Source organism: Jaculus jaculus, chromosome 16 (assembly GCF_020740685.1).
Source record: "Jaculus jaculus isolate mJacJac1 chromosome 16, mJacJac1.mat.Y.cur, whole genome shotgun sequence".
Taxonomy (NCBI): Eukaryota; Metazoa; Chordata; class Mammalia; order Rodentia; family Dipodidae; genus Jaculus; species Jaculus jaculus.
The window spans coordinates 35,909,070-35,926,593 of record NC_059117.1 but is presented as its reverse complement, the minus strand read 5'-3'; the positions used below and the strand labels follow the sequence as shown (position 1 = coordinate 35,926,593).

The following is a 17,524-nucleotide window of genomic DNA, read 5'->3' as shown; positions in this document are numbered from 1 at the left end:
TTTTTAAAAAAGCTAAGCCACAAATATACTCCCATCCAAAATGTTAAACATTCATGTCATGATTTTTTAAAAAGTATGAAGTGAATTCCTTTATCATCAAAATAATCACTGCTGGGGTATAACATCAATAAACCAAACATTTCCTGAAATGAAAGCAGAGCACACTTTACTGTTCTTTTTTGGAATTCAAAACCAAACCAAACCAAACCCTGAAAATGCACATTCACTTATGAATTCAAAGAATTGAGATCCACAGACCAAAGGGTAAAGTTTAGAGAGATTTTATTTGATTAAGGAAAGAAGTGAGAGTATAAAGAGATTGTGCCCATGAAAAGGCAGGAGCTCCTGCCCATGAAAAGGGACAAATAGGGTAAACAAAGCCCAGAATACAGAGCGCTCCTGTCCACAAGAAGCCCAGGGTAGGTAGGTAGGTAGGTAAGAAAGAAAGACAGAAAAAAAAAACAAAACCAAAAACCAAAAAACAAAAAAAAAAAAAAACACCTGAAAATGCACTTTGAATAGGGGTACTTTCACTCATTATCCTGACATTGATAATTGTATGCAATAGTTGTGTGGGGGAGGGAAGAGACACATTAGAACCATGATACACCTTTAAAATCAGCTACATCATACCTGCCAATATATTTACTATAATGTACTCCAGCCAGTTGACATAGCCTAAAAACAGCATAGAATTAGTATATCTAAAATATCTGGAGCAATGTTGCATAGTCTACATGAGTGATTATTGTGTTGATAAAACCATATGATATATGGATATTTAGCCACATTCCGAAGAGTGCAAAATATAAAAATCCTACATAAAAATGTTTTAGAGCAGTCAAATCTAGAGGCAGAACCTACACAAGATGTTGTGTGAGGCTTCAGTGTCTGTGGAGATGTATTGTGTTGAATAGTGTCCTCTCCAAATTCTTATCTACCTAAACCTCAGAATGTAATCTCATTTGGGAACAAGATCTTTGTAGACAAGTCATAGTGGATTTGGAGGGGTGTGTGTGTCCCTGAATCCAACTGACTGCTGTCCTTATAAAAGCACCATGTGAAGACAGACACCGAGGCAGAGACTGATGCAGCTACAAGCCAAGCAATGACAAGGACCAGAGGTCATGGTGGTTCTGCCCAATCCTTTGTCGTGGTGACTGAGGTTGCCTAGTCCCTAGAACTGCGAGAATACAGTTCCGTTGTGTTGTCATTAAAGGTGGTAGTTTGTGGCAGCCCTAGGAAGCTATTACAGGGAAGCATGGGGAATGACTGCTACTAAGTATAGGGTTTCTTTTCTGGGATGATGGAAATATTCTAAGATTACCATGATGATTTCACATGCTGAATACAGTAAAAAAAAAAAAATCACTGAATGGCAGTTTAAAAGTGTGAATTGTGTGATGTATGAATTACATCTCAATAAAGTTGTACATATATAAAAACACTACATAAATGTATAATTTTTTCAAATTCATTTGTAATTCAAACACTCTTGATTTAACATTATAACCTCCACATGAAGTGAAAGTTAAAATATACATTTTACAAATCTTAAAAACATACTAACACAAAACGAATAATAATAAAACAGCAAATCTAAGGTAAAAATATTTAATATTATCAGATAGAAACATTGATGATTGACAGTTTTGCATGGCACATTTCATACAAAGTGAAAAGGGCAAACGTAGGAAAGAAATTAGTAGTTGGTTTGGTAAACAATTTGTAGGCCAAAGCAATGCATCAGAGATGACATTCTAAATTACTACAAAACTTTTAGAGAAGATGAGTTTGATATGGTCTGCTAAGGGAAAGGAAAACAGTTTTTTAATCTTTAAGATATTGTGGTACAATTATCAATGCTTTCCTGGTGATCTAGACATTTGCTACAAATAGCTTTATCTTTTGCTAATCATCCCTGTTACAATCAGATTTCACAGTGAGGACTGAAGATGCAGAGCACTTTTCAATTCACTGAATTAAAACCATATAAACTAATGACGGGTGCTAAACATATCATTTTATGTTAAAAATGTGGAATATATTTAATTGTACTGAGTATATTTCATGAGAAATCGGGTACACTAAGTTCCCAAATCTGTTTATGATATTTTGTGAGGAAGTATGTATACCTTGGCTTACTCTACAATGGAGTAATTTGGCACTACAGGAAACACGAGGACAAGCAAAACTGTGAACACGATATCAGAGTTGCCCACCTTGAGTTATAGCTCATACTACTTAGCTCTTAACCAAACAGAAACAAACAGATCTAACTAGACCGCGCTCACTCAATATATGAAAATAGAATCAGAGCTTATGGTGGGGCTGCTTCACAAGGAGCATGCCCCACTCTGCCAGAGTAGACATTTTCAACAAATACTTATAATTTCTCAAATTTTCTGGCTGATGAGATTCTTGGCTACATGGCCAACTAAAGTAAGGTCTTTGAATTAAAGAAATACATATAAAAGAAACATTTATTTTTATAGGACTCTTACTTTACTCTTGAACCTTTATCAAAATATCAAACCAGACCTTCATAACCAAGCTCTTGGTGTCAAGAAAGCACTGGTGGCATGTTCTGAGTCTCAGGTAAGTCTGGAGCCCATGCATGCTTTATGTTTCAAGAGTTTCTTCATTCGCTCCACAGGTGTCAACAACACAAATTAAGCAACTTGTTACTGGGAAAGCACGAACTTTGGAGTTGGCAATCCATTTATCTGTTTCAGTATTATATTCGAGGATGTGTCCCAGTCGGCCTACACCTTGAAAACCTGCTAGGACATAAATGATAGAGCCAACTGCTGCACACTTCACTGTGACCCCCTTCCACGGCATTGGTGACACCATCTTCCATTCATTTAATTTAATATCATAATATTCCACATTGTCCAGGCCACCTTCAAGAGAAGAGAACATGAACAACATGAACAATTCTAGAAGATCTTCATCATTTTGTATTTTTCCAGGATTTTCAAAATAAAAATTTCAAATACATGAAAGAGTTTTACAATCAATGCCTATATATTTACTACCACATTCTTAAAATACAGTATTTTGCTGGGCATGGTGGTGCACACCTTTGATCCCAGCACTTGGGAGGCAGAGGTAGGAGGATCGCTGAGAGTTTAAGGCCACCCTGAGACTACATAGTTAATTCCAGGTCAGCCTGGACCAGACCCTACCTTGAAAACACACACACGCACACACACACATTAATTTATTTCCAAGCAGAGAGATAGAATGGGTATGGCAGGGCCTCCAGCCACCGCAAACAAACCCCAAATGCATGTGTTACTTTGTGCATCTAGCTTTACATAGGTACTGGGGAATTGAACCAGGGTTGTTAGGCTTTGCAGGCAAGCACCTTAACTGCTGAGCCATCTCTCCACCCCTACCACCAAATTCTTAAACACTAAAGTCATTTAATTTTATAATTTTTTCAGAATCAAAATTCAGTTTTTTCCTTACAAAATAAAAATGTTCTATCTTGGAAAAATTAAAAAGTAGACCAATAATTCAATCTCATTACTATTGGTTATAATTATTCAAATGTTTTTCTTTTTCTATCTTTCAGCAGTTTATAGAAAATAGCAATGAATGAAGACAGCAAGAAAGGAGTTATTTCTTTTTCTTTTCCGGTTTTTTGAGGTAGGGTCTCACTCTAGCCCAGGCTGACCTAGAGCTCAGTATATAGTTTCAGGATGGCCTTGAACTCACAGCGATCCTCCTACCTCTGCCTCCCAAGTGTTGGAATTAAAGGTATATACCATCACACCCGGCTGGAGTTATTTCTTTGTTGTTCCTAGTACTTAAATGATAAAATTAAGCTTATGGACAACTTCTAAATCCAATTAAGGCTCATTATTTGAGGTAGTTATTCACATTATTTAAGAAAACAAAAAGGTCAAACAAAATTATTTAAGTATTAGTATTTCTGATGTCCTGTAATGTTTCATAGAAATATGTTAGTGCCCAGAAACCATAAAAAACAGACATAATGATATTGTTTTAAATGACTGGGTTTTAAGAAGCACTTTAATGATTTAGGCTTAGAAAATGTCAGCAAAGTCAGGCAAGTTGAACAGTATGGTAGCATCACATACCTAAAACATTTTGACCACCCACAGCAAATATCTTGTCCTTTACAAATACCAGTCCATGGTTCTTCCTGGGCTCAATCATTGGACACAGCTCAGTCCATCTGAAAAAGCAAAAGTGTGCTTATTCACAAGAAGCATCCTAAATAAATGTCCTTAAACTATGTGTTACATACATGTATATACAAGTAAGATACATGGAAAGCTAGAAAACAAATGCTTAAGTGGTTACAGGTTATGCTTTATTTGTATTTTTTATTTTTACTTATTGCAAGTAGACAGAGACTGAGAATGTGTGTGCCAGGGCCTAGTGCCACTGCAAATACACTTCAGACACACATGCCACTTTGTGCTTCTGACTTTATGTGGGTATTGGGGAATCGAATACCATGTGCCAGGCTTTGTAAGCAAGCACCTTAACCACTGAACCATCTCTCCAACCCCAGGTAATGCTTTTAAACGTGATGGGATGTAAAATGACATCTAGAGATTACTAACATGTCTTTTGAAGAAATCCGTTTCTTATAGTTTCTAATGCTGTTTGAAATAACACGAAAAGAAGGGAGACAGCTGGAGAGATGGCTTAGCAGTTAAAGACGCTTGCCTGCAAAGCCAAAGGACCCCGGTTCAATTCCCCAGGACCCACATAAGCCAGATGCACAAGGCACATGCATCTGGAGTTCATCTCAGCAACTAGAGCCCTGGTGACTCCATTCTCTCCCTCTCTGCCTATTTCTCTCTCTCTCTCAAATAGATACACATAAAATATTTTTAAAAAGAAGGGGAAGATAGTTAATATAGTTTCTAGTTCTATCACATGTGACTTTTCTTTTTTCCTTTAAATTTTTCTGAAACAAGATCTCTGTAAATAACCTATGCTGTCCTAGGATTTGCTATGTAGACCAGGCTGCCTCAAACTTGTAGAGATCCTCCTGCCTCTGCCTCCCAAGTACTGGGATTACAGGTATGAGCTACCATGCCTAGCTTTATGTGTTTTTATATCTTAAGTATATTTATTTGTGAAGGGAGAGAGAGAGAGAGAGAGAGAGAGAGAAAGGAAAGGAGGGAGAGAAAGAAAGAGAGCAGCAGAAGAGAATATGTTGCTAGCTACTGCAAACTCCAGATGCAAGTGCCACTTTGTGCATCTGGCCTTACATGTGTACTGGGAAATTAAACCTCGGCAGCAAGCTTTGCAAGCAAGTGCTTTCAACTGTTGAGCAATCTCCTCAGTCCTACATGTTTAAAAAAATAAATGGAGCCCTTACAGTTGGCTCTGGCTTTTTATTTATTTATTTGACAGAGAAAGAGGGGGGAAGAGAGAGAGAGAAAGAGAATGGGCATGCCAGGGCTTCCAGCCACTGCAAAAGAACTCCAGACATGAGCTCCCCCTTGTGTATCTGGCTAACGTGGGTGTTGGGGAGTCAAACCTGGGTCCTTTGGCTCTGCAGACAAATGCCTTAACCGCTAAGCCATCCCTCCAGCCCCTACATGTTTTTTTTTTATTTTTTTATTATTTATTTGTAAGGAAGCTGGGCATGGTAGTGCACGCCTTTAATCCCACCACTCAGGAGGCAGAGGTAGGAGGATCATAGTGAGTTCAAGGCCACTCTGAGACTACATAGTGAATTTCAGGTCAGCTTGGGCTAGAGTGAAACCCTACCTTGAAAAATCAATAATAATAATAATAATAATAAATATTTGTAAGACTGAGAGAAATAGGAAGATTATACATGACTGATTGATAGACAGACAGACAGAATAAGCATGCGAGAGCCTCTAACCACTACAAATGAATGCCAGATTCACGTGCATCTGGCTAATATGGGTCCGTGGATCCTGGGGAACCAAAAGTGGGTCCTTTGGCTTTGCAGAGAAACATCTGAATCACTAAGCCATCTCTCCATCCCTTATTCTTTTATTTTATCATTATGTTTGAGTAAAGGGCTCTCACTAAACCTGGAACTCACTGATTTGGTTAGACTTGCTAGACAATAGACTTGGGGATTTTCTTGTCTCTGCTCCCGCAGACTGGGATTCCAAGTGTGCACCACAACATCTGGCATTTTTACAGGGGTTCTGGGGATCTGAACTGAGCTCCTTATGCTTGTATGGCAAGCACTACACTGACTGAGCCTTCTCTCAAGCTTGAGAATACTTCTTACAATTGTTTAAAATTGGATGGGAAGCACTAATAGATAAAGGATCAATTTTTATAATAAAATTCTTACCTCTTTTCTTGCTTTTTTTTTTTTTTGAGGCAGAGTCTCACTGTAGCCCAGGCTGACCTGGAACTCATTCTGTAGCTCCAGGCTGGCCACGGATTCTGGTAATACTCCTGTCTCAACCTCCCAAGTGCTAAGACTAAAGATGTGCATCACCATGCCCAGTTAGCATTTTGCTTCTTTGCTTTTTTTTTTTTTTTTTTTTTTTGGTTGGTGCTTCAAGGCAGGGTCTCACTCTGGTTCAGGCTGACCTGGAATTAACTATGCAGTCTTAGGGTGGCCTCGAACTCTTGCTGATCCTCCTATCTCTGCCTCCCGAGTACTAAAATTACAGGTGTGTGCCACCACGCCCAGCATTTTGCTTTTAAAAGCAGATGATCCCCATATAATTTAAGAATAATTTTACTTAGCAACTATGAACATAGACATATTTAGGAAATACGAAGTCCAAAAGACATACCTAAGTAGGGGCATGATTTAATGCCATGAACCAATATGTAATCTTGCAAATTATGGACAAAATGATTTCTAAGTTTTGTTACTTCCTACATTTCTTGACCTCTCACACAAAAATATTTTGTAAGTTTGATGAATCAATCAAGTACAACTCATTTGTTGGTATTCTGTCCAAGCAGAATGACTAGAAACAGAAGGACTCCCATGTGGATAAGGCCAAGCCATTTCTTATGGTGAACTGGAAGGATCCAGGCTATGTAAGCATATGTATATATATCTTAGAACAAGAACTAAATTTTCTGTCTTTTCACATGTTTTCCCAGTGACATTACAGAATCTTGTGAAATGGTAATTGTACAAGGATACATACGTTTCTGTGGCGGGATCATAAACTTCACAGGAACTAAGTACTCTCCCAGAAACATTGTTCCCCAAGCTTCCACCACAAACATAAATTAGGCCATTAGCCTCCACCATCCCATGGCTGCAGCGCTGAGTCAACATGCTGGGCTTTGTGTGCCAGCTTTCAGTTCTCGTATCGTAGCACTCGAACAGATACAGAGCTGAGTTCCCTGTAAGAGAAAATGATTCACTCAGGAGGCTGAGGAAGGACAATTGTGAGTCTGAGGCCAGCCTAGGGTACACAATGAGAACTTGTCTGAACAACTAAAACAGGTATGGAGAGATGACTCAGCTGTTAAGGTGCTTGTCTGCAGAGCCTAGCAACCCAGGTTCAATTCCCCAATACCCACGTAAAGCCAGATGCACAAGGTGGCACATGCATCTGTAGTTCATTTGCAGTGGCTAGAAGCCCTAGTGTGCCCATTCTCTCTCTCATAAGTAAATAAATAAATACTTAAAAAAACTAACACACACGAGAGAAGACTTAAAAGGCCCCATCATCCCATAACATGATGAGGCCCACAGAGGTGGCTCAGTGGATAAGGTGCTTGCTGTGCAAACCTGAATTCTGATCCCTAGACTCCATGTAAAAACCAGAAGGTGTGGTGGTCTTCTGTAATCCCAAGTGCCTACAGCAAGATGGAAGGTAGAGACAAGAAAATTTCCCAGATGCTTATGGGACAGCTAGTCTAGCAAATAAGAGTGGTGAACTGTGACAGACTCTGCCTTAGATGAGCTAGAGAGCAAGGACCATCACCTAAAGTCCTCTGACCTCTACAAGTGCACTGCAGCATGCACGCACAGGCATATTTGGTGTGGGATTGAAGTAAAGTGACTGTAGAACTCATTTATTAGGGATGCAGTCATTCTATGTATGTGCATTTATATTTGTGTGTGGACATGTACATACATGCATGTAGAAACCAGAGGCTGAGGTGGGTGTCGTCCTCAATCACTCTCTACCTATATATATACATTTTAATGAGAGAGAGCAAGAGGCAGAGAGAATTGGCATTCCAAGGCCTCCAGCCACTGCAATCCAACTCCAGATGCATGTGCTACCTGTGCATCTGGCTTATGTGGGCTCTGGGGAGTTGAACCTGCATCCTTAGGCTTTGCAGGCAAGCACCTTAACCACTAAGCCATCTCTCCAACTCTCTCTCTCTACCTATAGTGATGAAGTCTCTCACTGAATCTGGAACTTACTGATTTAGCTAGACTAGCAAGCAGCCAGTCAGCGTCAGGTTCCTCCTGCCTCTGCCTTTCCAGTGCTGGAATTATACATACATACCACCACCACTGCTTTATGTGGATGCTAGGGATGTAAACTTAAGTCCTTATGCTTGTGTGGCAAGCCAAACCACCTTCCCAGACCCAGTGGAGCCATTTTTATACTCTATCAACAACAATATGTAGGAAGAGATTAAGAAAAAGCTTACAACTTTAGCCGGGTGTGGTGGCGCCTGCCTTTAATCCCAGCAGAGTTCGAGGCCACCCTTAGACTACATAAGTGTATTCCAGGTCAGCCTGGGCTAGAGTGGGGCTCTACTCTGAAAATAACTAACAGGAGAAGCAACAATTGTGTCCAGCAATAACCTCTTTTAAAACATTTCTAAGAAAAGAAAGTCTAAAACAAGTATTAAAAACCGTACTCTTTAAATTAAAAATTTGACTAAGTAAATGTTAAAGAAATAAAAGTTATCTACTATGTTAACAGAATACTTTTCTACCACTTTTAGGGTGTGTCACTGTGGTGGTTTGAATAGAATAGATGGCCCCCAATATATTCAGTTGTTTATTTGTTTGTAGTTTGCATTCTGCAGCCACTTGGCTGGAGGTAATGTCACTGGGTGGATCTTTAGGTGTGGTGGTGGGTTTCAGATTTCAATCTAAAGATATGCAAAGTGTACCTAGCTGGAGTTGCTGAAGTGTGCTCTGCTGTGTGGCTTTTTGGCTTTAGGCTTGTATTTCTCTGTGTCTGCTTGGGCCTATGAAGGCAGGCCAGCTTCTTCTGCCATTTATAGAACTTCCCCTGCATCTGTAAGCTTCAATAAATATCCCTCCATAACTATGCCTGGTTTGGAAGTTTATCTCAGCAAACCTGAAGCTGTCTCCTACAGTCAAATTTGAAATACATAATGTATTCGCAATCAATGAAGAATGTGTTCCAAGAGAAGAAAAGGTTAAGTTACATTTCAGAAAAGCATGATTTTTTTTCTTTGCAGATTTGGAAGACAAACTTTTTTTTTCTTTTTAATATATAATCTCACTCTGTAGCCCAGTCTGTTCTAAATTTCTGAACTCACTATGCAGACCAGGATAGTCTTGAACTTGTGGCAATGTGCCAGTCTCAGCCTCCCAAATGTTCTTACTATGTGTGAGCCACCATGCCTGGCTGTAAACATGTAGGATAGAGCCTGACGTGGTGGCAGATGCTTATAATCCTAGTACTTGGGATGCTGAGGTAAAAGAATCACTGCAAGTATGTGGCCAGCCTGGGCTACAGAGTTCTAGGTCAATACCCTTCCACACAAAAAAGTTAAAAGAAATAAATAAAAACAATTTTGGACTGGAGAGATGGCTTAGTGGTTAAGCACTTGCCTGTGAAGCCTAAAGACCCCGGTTCAAGGTTTGATTCCCCAGGTCCCACATAAGCCAGATGTACAAGGGGGTGTATACATCTGAAGTTCGTTTGCAGTGGCTGGAGGCCCTGGTGCACCCATTCTCTATCTATCTACCTCTTTGTCTGTCTGTCTGTTGCTCTCAAATAAATAAATGAAAATAAACAAAAACTTAAAAAAATAAAAATTCTAACACCACCAAGGAAAATTTCATGCCTTAGGTTTTACTGGGTTTCTTAATTTTCTTTATAAGTACATTATTTGGCTAAAGAAATTACCTGAAAAGATGAAGGCATATAAAATCCATCATGTGCCTGACCAATATTCACTTAAAAAATATTTCACCTAGAATATTCATTTAGAAAAATTATTCATTAAAAAACACTGGACATCAGCCAGGCATGGTGATATATGCCTTGAATCCTAGCACTGAGAAGCAGAGGTAGGAGGATCACTGTGAATTCGAGGGCAGCCTGAGACTACATAGTGAATCCAGGTCAGCATGGGGCTAGAGCGAGAGCCTACCTCAAAAACACCCCCAAAATAAAAAATATGAAAAATAAATAAAATTACCGGGCACTAATAATTTATCTATTAATGAGACATACCCATATCAATACCCCATTCTGACCCAGAAGCACAAAATATTACAACAATCATTCCATTAAAAACTTCAAGCAGGAGCTGGGGATGTAGCTCGGTTGGTAGACTGCTTGCCCAGCATGCACAAAATCATGGGTTCAAATCCCAGATACAAAACTGACAGATGTGGTGATTCATGCCTGTAATCTCAGCAACATTGGGGTATAGAGGTATAACGATTTGAAGTTCAAGGTCAGCCTTTGTTACATAGTGAGTTCCAGGCCAGCCTGGGCTATGAGTCCCTGTCACAAAATAAGACCCCCAAATAAAAATAGGCAAATGAAAATTTACACTTTTTCACTGTTTTTGGTTTTCTGAGGTAGGGTCTCACTTTAGCCCAGGCTGACCTGAAATTCACTATGTAGTCTCAGGGTAGCCTTGAACTCACAGCAATTGTCCTACCTCTGCCCCGTGAATGCTGGGATTAAAAGCATATGCCAAAATGCCCGGCTGAAAATGTATACTCTTAAGTGGCTGTGACATTCACGATCTCACAGTGGCCGATGTTACCTACACAAGATCTGTATAATAGGAGGGAAACAAATGATGACATCAAAAGAGAAGAGACTACTTAGAAAGAAGGGATTTTAGCCGGGTGTGGTGGCGCATGCCTTTAATCCCAGCACTCGGGAGGCAGAGGTAGGAGGATCGCCGTGAGTTCGAGGCCACCCTGAGACTACATAGTGAATTCCAGGTCAGCCTGAGCCAGAGTGAGACCCTACCTCGAAAAACCAAAAAAAAAAGAAAAAAAAAGAAAAAAAAAGAAAGAAGGGATTTTGTGGAGGGGATATTGTCTGTATGTATGGAGGCTGTCAATAAAAATTAATAACAACACAGCTGGGCGTGGTGGTGCACACCTTTAATTCCAGCACTAGGGAGGCAGAGGTAAGAGGACTGCCGTGAGTTTGAGGCCACCCTGACACTACATAGTGAAAAACAAACAAACAAACAAACAAAAACAGAAAGGGAAATGATTATTCTTGAGCTGGTTGGGAGCTTGAGGCCACCCTGGGAGTTAAACTGTATCCTTAAAAAAACAAAAAAACAACAAGCAAAAATAATACAGATTTTAAAAGCTTAAATGATATATAGTAAAGAGATAATTTAACTTCAGTTTCCCCCCACCCCCCAAAGTAGGGTTTCATTCTAACCCAGGCTGACCTGGAATTCACTATGTAGTCTCAGGGTGGCCTCAAACTCATGACAATCTTCCTACCTCTGCCTCTCAAGTGCTGGTAATTCTAAACCTTTTAAGGCAATTAACATAACCTAACCAAAAAATCCAAAATACCCCACAGCTACTCTAGAACTAAAATTCAAATGGTATCAATTAATACTTCACCATAACAAAAAAAGGGCAATTAATCTAAGAAGCTGACATTCTTGTAAATTAATGATTTGAAGGATTAGTGGGAACCTTCAAGGAAATAGGCTCTAAAATGTTTTAGACATGTATTTAAATTACCAAAGTATCTGGACAAATATGACCAACTTTTAAAAAATATCCTTGGCTTCAAAGCACTTCCTTTGAAAATGAATACTAAAAAGGTCTTACCTACTTCGGAACCTCCACTTGTATAAATCTTGCCTTCTGCAGCACAGGCAGCAAGGCTATCTCGAGGTGTTGGAGGGCCCAGTTTGGAATACCAGCTATCCTTCACAACATTATAGCAGTCCATTCGTTTTATAGGGAAAAGCTGAGAACCACCCAAAATGTATACTACGTTGTCCCAAAACACACATGCTGCATCCCTTCGTTTTTCAAAGGGGCAGCGAATGTCAGTCCAGCTGTAGTCCTGAAACAAGATATGACAGGCAGCTTTCAGCAAGGCAAAATGAAATTGAAAGACAAAGCAGACATAGCAGAGTAACACAAACAGTAAGAATATGCTAAGTTACTAAAATACACATAGAAATATTTGGCTTGAGACTATTATCTAATTCAATTTGTGATTTTTTTCAGAACATTGTTTAGTTGAGATAGAAGAGGCATGACTGTTTTGGGTAAAAGGCTGTAAAATAAATGTATTTGATCTATCATTACTAGCCTTTTATATATTGTCATTAAAGATTATAATACAAGGGCTGGAGAGACACCTTAGTGGTTAAAGCACTTGCCTGTGAATCCCAAGGACTCATGTTCAACTCCCCAGGGCCCATGTAAGCCAGACGCTCAGTGATGCAATATGCAATGTTGCATATGCACAGAAGGGGATACATACATCTACAGTTCAATTGTAGTGGCTGGAGGCCCTGGTGGGCTGCATCAATTCTCTCCCTCCATCCTCCCCCAACTAACAGAAAAAAAAAAAAAACAGCCAATCTGTTGGGGTTGCCTCAAAAAAACTATAATACAAGAAAACTCTAAATGATTCTGTTACTTACTTACTTACTTATTTTTTTGAGGTAGGGTCTTGCTCTAGTATAGGTTGACATGGAATTTACTATATAGTCTCAGGCTGGCCTCAAACTCATGGCGATCCTCCTACCTCTGCCTCCTGAGTGCTGGGATTAAAGACATGCACCACCATGCCCGGCATAAAAGCCTTTTATAAAAAAGGCAATGCCCATTGCCTCCTTGTCATACATGGATACAAAGTCAGTGAAACTGTGAAGCTCAAACTGCCAATATCCTACTGATACTTCAAGCTGTGGTATTTTTGTGGGTTTCTATGAGATATTAATTTTCTATGTAAACATTCAGTTAAGGTGGGTTCTATAAATTATGGTATTATGAAATCCTTGAGTAATATATTGAAAGTAGCTGTGACTAGAAACATCAGTTTATTGCAGTAAAGTGACATCAGCTTGAAACTTACTTTATTATATATAAAACAAACTTATCAACCAAAAAATACCCTAAGGATATGAACACTGATCATGGTATGGAAATTTAACTTACACTCAAGCAAAGTACTATTAACCTACAATCAGTATCAAATAAAAGAGATAGGAAGAACAATGGATGGACAGCTCTAGCCAAAATGCTACACAGGTAAGGATGGTAACTGTATCCACTTAAGTAGACCCAGAAAAGGGGTAAATATGCACTTAAGGTTTATGTTCACAGAGGTATCGGCATCAGGCTGATGTTTATGCACTGAAAGGGAGATTCAAAGGCACTACCATAAATAAATAAAATTATGACAATCATTTTAACCCCAAATTCTCATTTGAGAAGAAGCAAATATTTAACTTGATTCCTCTAGGTCAGCAAACCATGGATCAAATCTAGGAGCTACTTGTTTTTTCAAGAATAATTTTTACATGTTGAATTTTTTTTTTTTTAAACTTTACTTTTGCCAGGCGAATCCCAAAGCTCATTAGCCAGCTGGTCCAGCCTCCCAGGGACAAAACAAGTGAAGCCCTGTCTCAAGGTGGAAGAGCCAACATCATGAGATTGCCCTCTGGTCTCCACACATATACGCACCCATACACAACACACACATAAGAAAGAGAATAGTTTGTGACAAGAAAATTACACATGATTTAATATGATTTGAATTTCACTGCAATCAAGTTTTACTAGACCATAACAACATACATTCACCTGTGTATTGTCCGTGTCTGCTTTAGTCTGCTTTCACTCAACGTGGCCAAGTGTAGAGTTGCAAAAGAGACTAAATGGTCCATAATACATAAAATTACCTTTCCTTTTGCTAGGTAACTAATCTCAGTCAAATACTCATCGCTTTCTTATCTAGTCACAGGGTACACAGAAGTCATTTTATTATTGTTTCTGTGTCCTTCCCTCTTCTTATTAACATACAATGAATATGCAAAATGATAAGTTCACTGTGACATTTATGTGCATGTCATATACTTTAAAAAATTTATTTTTGTTTATTTTTATTTATTTGAGAACTACAGACAGAGAAAGAGGCAGAGAGCGCGCGAGAGCACGAGAGAGAGAAGGGGGGAAGGGAGGGAGGAAGGGAAGGAGGGAGGGAGGGAATGGGCATGTCAGGGCTTCCAGCCACTGCAAACGAACTCCAGACACGTGCGCCCCCTTGTGCATCTGGCTAACGTGGGTCCTGGGGAATCAATCCTCGAACCGGGGTCCTTAGGCTTCACAGGCAAGCGCTTAACTGCTAAGCCATCTCTCTAGCCCATGTCACATACTTTGATTACATTTATGGCATTACTCCTTGTCTTCCCTTCCCCTTTCTTCTGGTCCCCCCCCACGCCCCCTTTAAAATTTATTAAGAGACAGAGAATGGGCAGGCCACAGCCTCCAGCCACTGCAAATGAACTCCAGACACATGTGCCACCTTGTGTATCTGGCCACGTGGGATCTGGATAACTGAACCTGGGTCCTTAGGCTTAGCAGGCCAATGCCTTAACTCCTAAGCCATTTCTCCAGCCCTCACCCTCTCTTTCTAATCAAGGCCTTATTGAATTAATCAGTTCTCAAGCTTGAGGGCTTAGGTGATCCTCTGCCTCAGCCTTCTGAGTGTTGAGACGGCAGCCACATGCCATTTCTTCTAGTCTTCTACATTTAATGATGGTTTTAATGACTGTCAGTTATTATTGTGCATGTCAGATACTAAGCTTGATAATTAATAATTATGTAATATTGTATATAATAGTTCATCCTCTAGGTAGGTAACTGAAATAATCTTTATAAGCATTTTTATCAAGAATGTAAAGCAGACTTAGTTTTGGTTAATAGTTTTGTGGTTGAATCCATTTAAACAGGTCTGTTTATGTGGAGCTTATGATCTTTGCACAGGGTCAAGCCTCCCTGCAGTCACCTAATTTTCCCCAATCAAACTGTCACCCAAAATAGAGCGCTGAGGAAGCGATTTGATGTTTACCCTTCAATAACTGGAGACAAGGCAGTTGATGAAAAAGAGAGAGGAGGAAAAAAAAAATTAATGGGCAATTAGGCTTGTCAGCTCTGTGAACATGAATGTTGAGCCTTACCCTAGTGGAAACTGCCTGGGTCCTGGCAGGTGACAAGAGGATTATTTACAGTTCTATGCATTGCTAGGCTACAGAGAAAGCTAGCAAAAATCACTAGAGTCACACCTGGGGAGGTATCTGTGTGTCTTGGAAAGGGTCAGGGAATTATTACTCTAAAAATATAACTTAATTACATTTTATTATCTATTTCTCTGCAAGGTTTTGTGTTTTGGTGCTAAGATAATGATAAATTATAAAGTCTGGAAAAGGTGTGGATAGCAGAGTTTGTTTCTGTATGTTATAACCATATATGTATACACACCTACACATGCAGACACAACACTGCACAAAGTCCTTCCCTGTCCAAAACAGCCTTTCTTGCCTCTGCTTGCTGTATTACTGCTTATCATTCTTCAAGCTCAGAACTCCTGTATTTTTTTTTTTAATATATATTCTGGGCTGGAGGGATGGCTTAAGTGGTTAATGTACTTGCTTGCAAAGTCAAAAGGCCCAGGTTTGACTCCCCAGGACTCATGTAAGCCAGATGCACAAGGTGGCGCAGGCATCTGGTGTTTGCAGTGGCTGGAGGGCCTGGCATGCCCATTCTCTGTCTCTTTCTCTTGCTGACATTGTCTCTTAACAAATAAATAAAATAAAATAAATTATTTGAGAGAGAAAAAGTGTGTGTATGTACACGTATGTATATATGGTCAAGCCAGAGCCTCCTGTCAATGCAAATGAACTCCAGATGCATGTGCCACTTTGTGCATCTGGCTTTATGTGGGTACTGGGGAACTGAACCCAGGTCATCAGGCTTTGCAAGCAAGTGTTTTTAACCACTGAGCAATCTCTCCAGCCCTTACTGCCTATTCTTAAATAGGCTTCCTCAATTTCTTTCTTCTGAATGCTTACCACACAGAAACCCAGATGGATGACAGACACTCCATTCTATCTTGTCTTGTGTAGTTTTCCAGCTGGGGGGACATACCTGAGTTCATATTGGTCCTAGGACAGTGGGGCCTGCTTGAGGTGAGGAGTTGTAAATACCTTTTATAAATGATGCCTTAGGCAAAAAAACATCAGTGTGTGTCATCATTTCTCTTCAGAGGGACTGATTTTATGTAATGAATTCTGAAAACACATGGCTCCTTTGATATATAAACACTATAAAGATTTAAATAGTGGGCTGGAGAGATGGCTTAACGGTTAAGGCGTTTGCCTGCAAAGCCAAAGGATCCCGGTTCGATTCTCCAGGACCCAGATTAGCCAGCTCTACCAGGGGGCGCATGCAACTGAAGTTTGTTTGCAGTGGCTAGAAGCCCTTTCTCTCTCTATCAAACAAATAAATAAGATGTAATAAAAAAACGAATTAAATAGCGAGGCAACCACAATCTTAAATCAAAGAAATTGTGTTATTCTTAAGACCCTTGAAATATTTTGAGAGGAAATCTAGCCAAATTGGGAGGCAGTGTCTAAGAAGAAAAAAGGAAAAACAAAGTTAAAAAAAACTTCTTAAGATTTATTAGAGATATCATAAATTGTCAATATAATCTACAATGATTATGCCACAACTTTTTTTTTTGAGGTAAGGTCTTGCTTCAGAGCTGACCTGGAATTCACTATGTAGTCTCAGGGCAGCCTTCAACTCATGGCAATCCTCCTACTTCTGCCTCCAAAGTGTTGGGATTAAAGGTGTGCACCACCACGCCCAGCACACATACAATTATTTTATCATAAGCCATTATCTGACATATCTTAGTTTCTAAGAGCTGTCAAAAATCATCAAACCAAGCACAGCTCTGCTCTTGCTTCCATGTTTTCCCCACCATGTTGGAGTATATCCCTTGAAGCCAAGCCAGATAATTTTGTTCCTGTTTTAAGTTGCCCCCTCCACCTTTTTTTTTTTTTGTTTTTTTCGAGGTAGGGATTCATTGTAGTCCAGGCTGACCTGGAGATAACTCTGTAGTCTCAGGGTGGCCTTGAATTCACAGTGATGCTCCTACCTCTGTCTCCCGAGTGCTGGGATTAAAGCTGTGCACCACCACGCTGGCTTTTAAGTTGTCTCTTTAATCAGGCACTTTTTCAGGACAACATGATACTAACACAATAGTGACTGCACACAAAAAAGAGGTCAGCAAGATGCTTGATTGAATTTAATCAGCTAAATGTC

At 39.6% G+C, this 17,524-nt stretch overlaps 1 protein-coding gene across 3 annotated transcripts in view; it reads right to left on the bottom strand.

Annotated features, from left to right (window-relative positions):
- Positions 1 to 265: 265 nt before the first annotated feature.
- Positions 266 to 17,524, bottom strand: part of Klhl7 (kelch like family member 7) — a 60,233-nt gene continuing 42,974 nt past the window's right edge. For all 3 annotated transcript variants that reach the window (XM_004652818.2, XM_045135870.1, XM_045135871.1), the window contains 4 exons: positions 12,005 to 12,245; positions 7,155 to 7,356; positions 4,113 to 4,210; positions 266 to 2,906 (listed from right to left, as the gene is read on the bottom strand). In XM_004652818.2, coding sequence (XP_004652875.1) covers positions 2,623 to 2,906; positions 4,113 to 4,210; positions 7,155 to 7,356; positions 12,005 to 12,245 — 825 coding nt within the window. In that variant the 3' untranslated portion in view covers positions 266 to 2,622. The remainder of the gene's footprint in view (positions 2,907 to 4,112; positions 4,211 to 7,154; positions 7,357 to 12,004; positions 12,246 to 17,524) is intronic.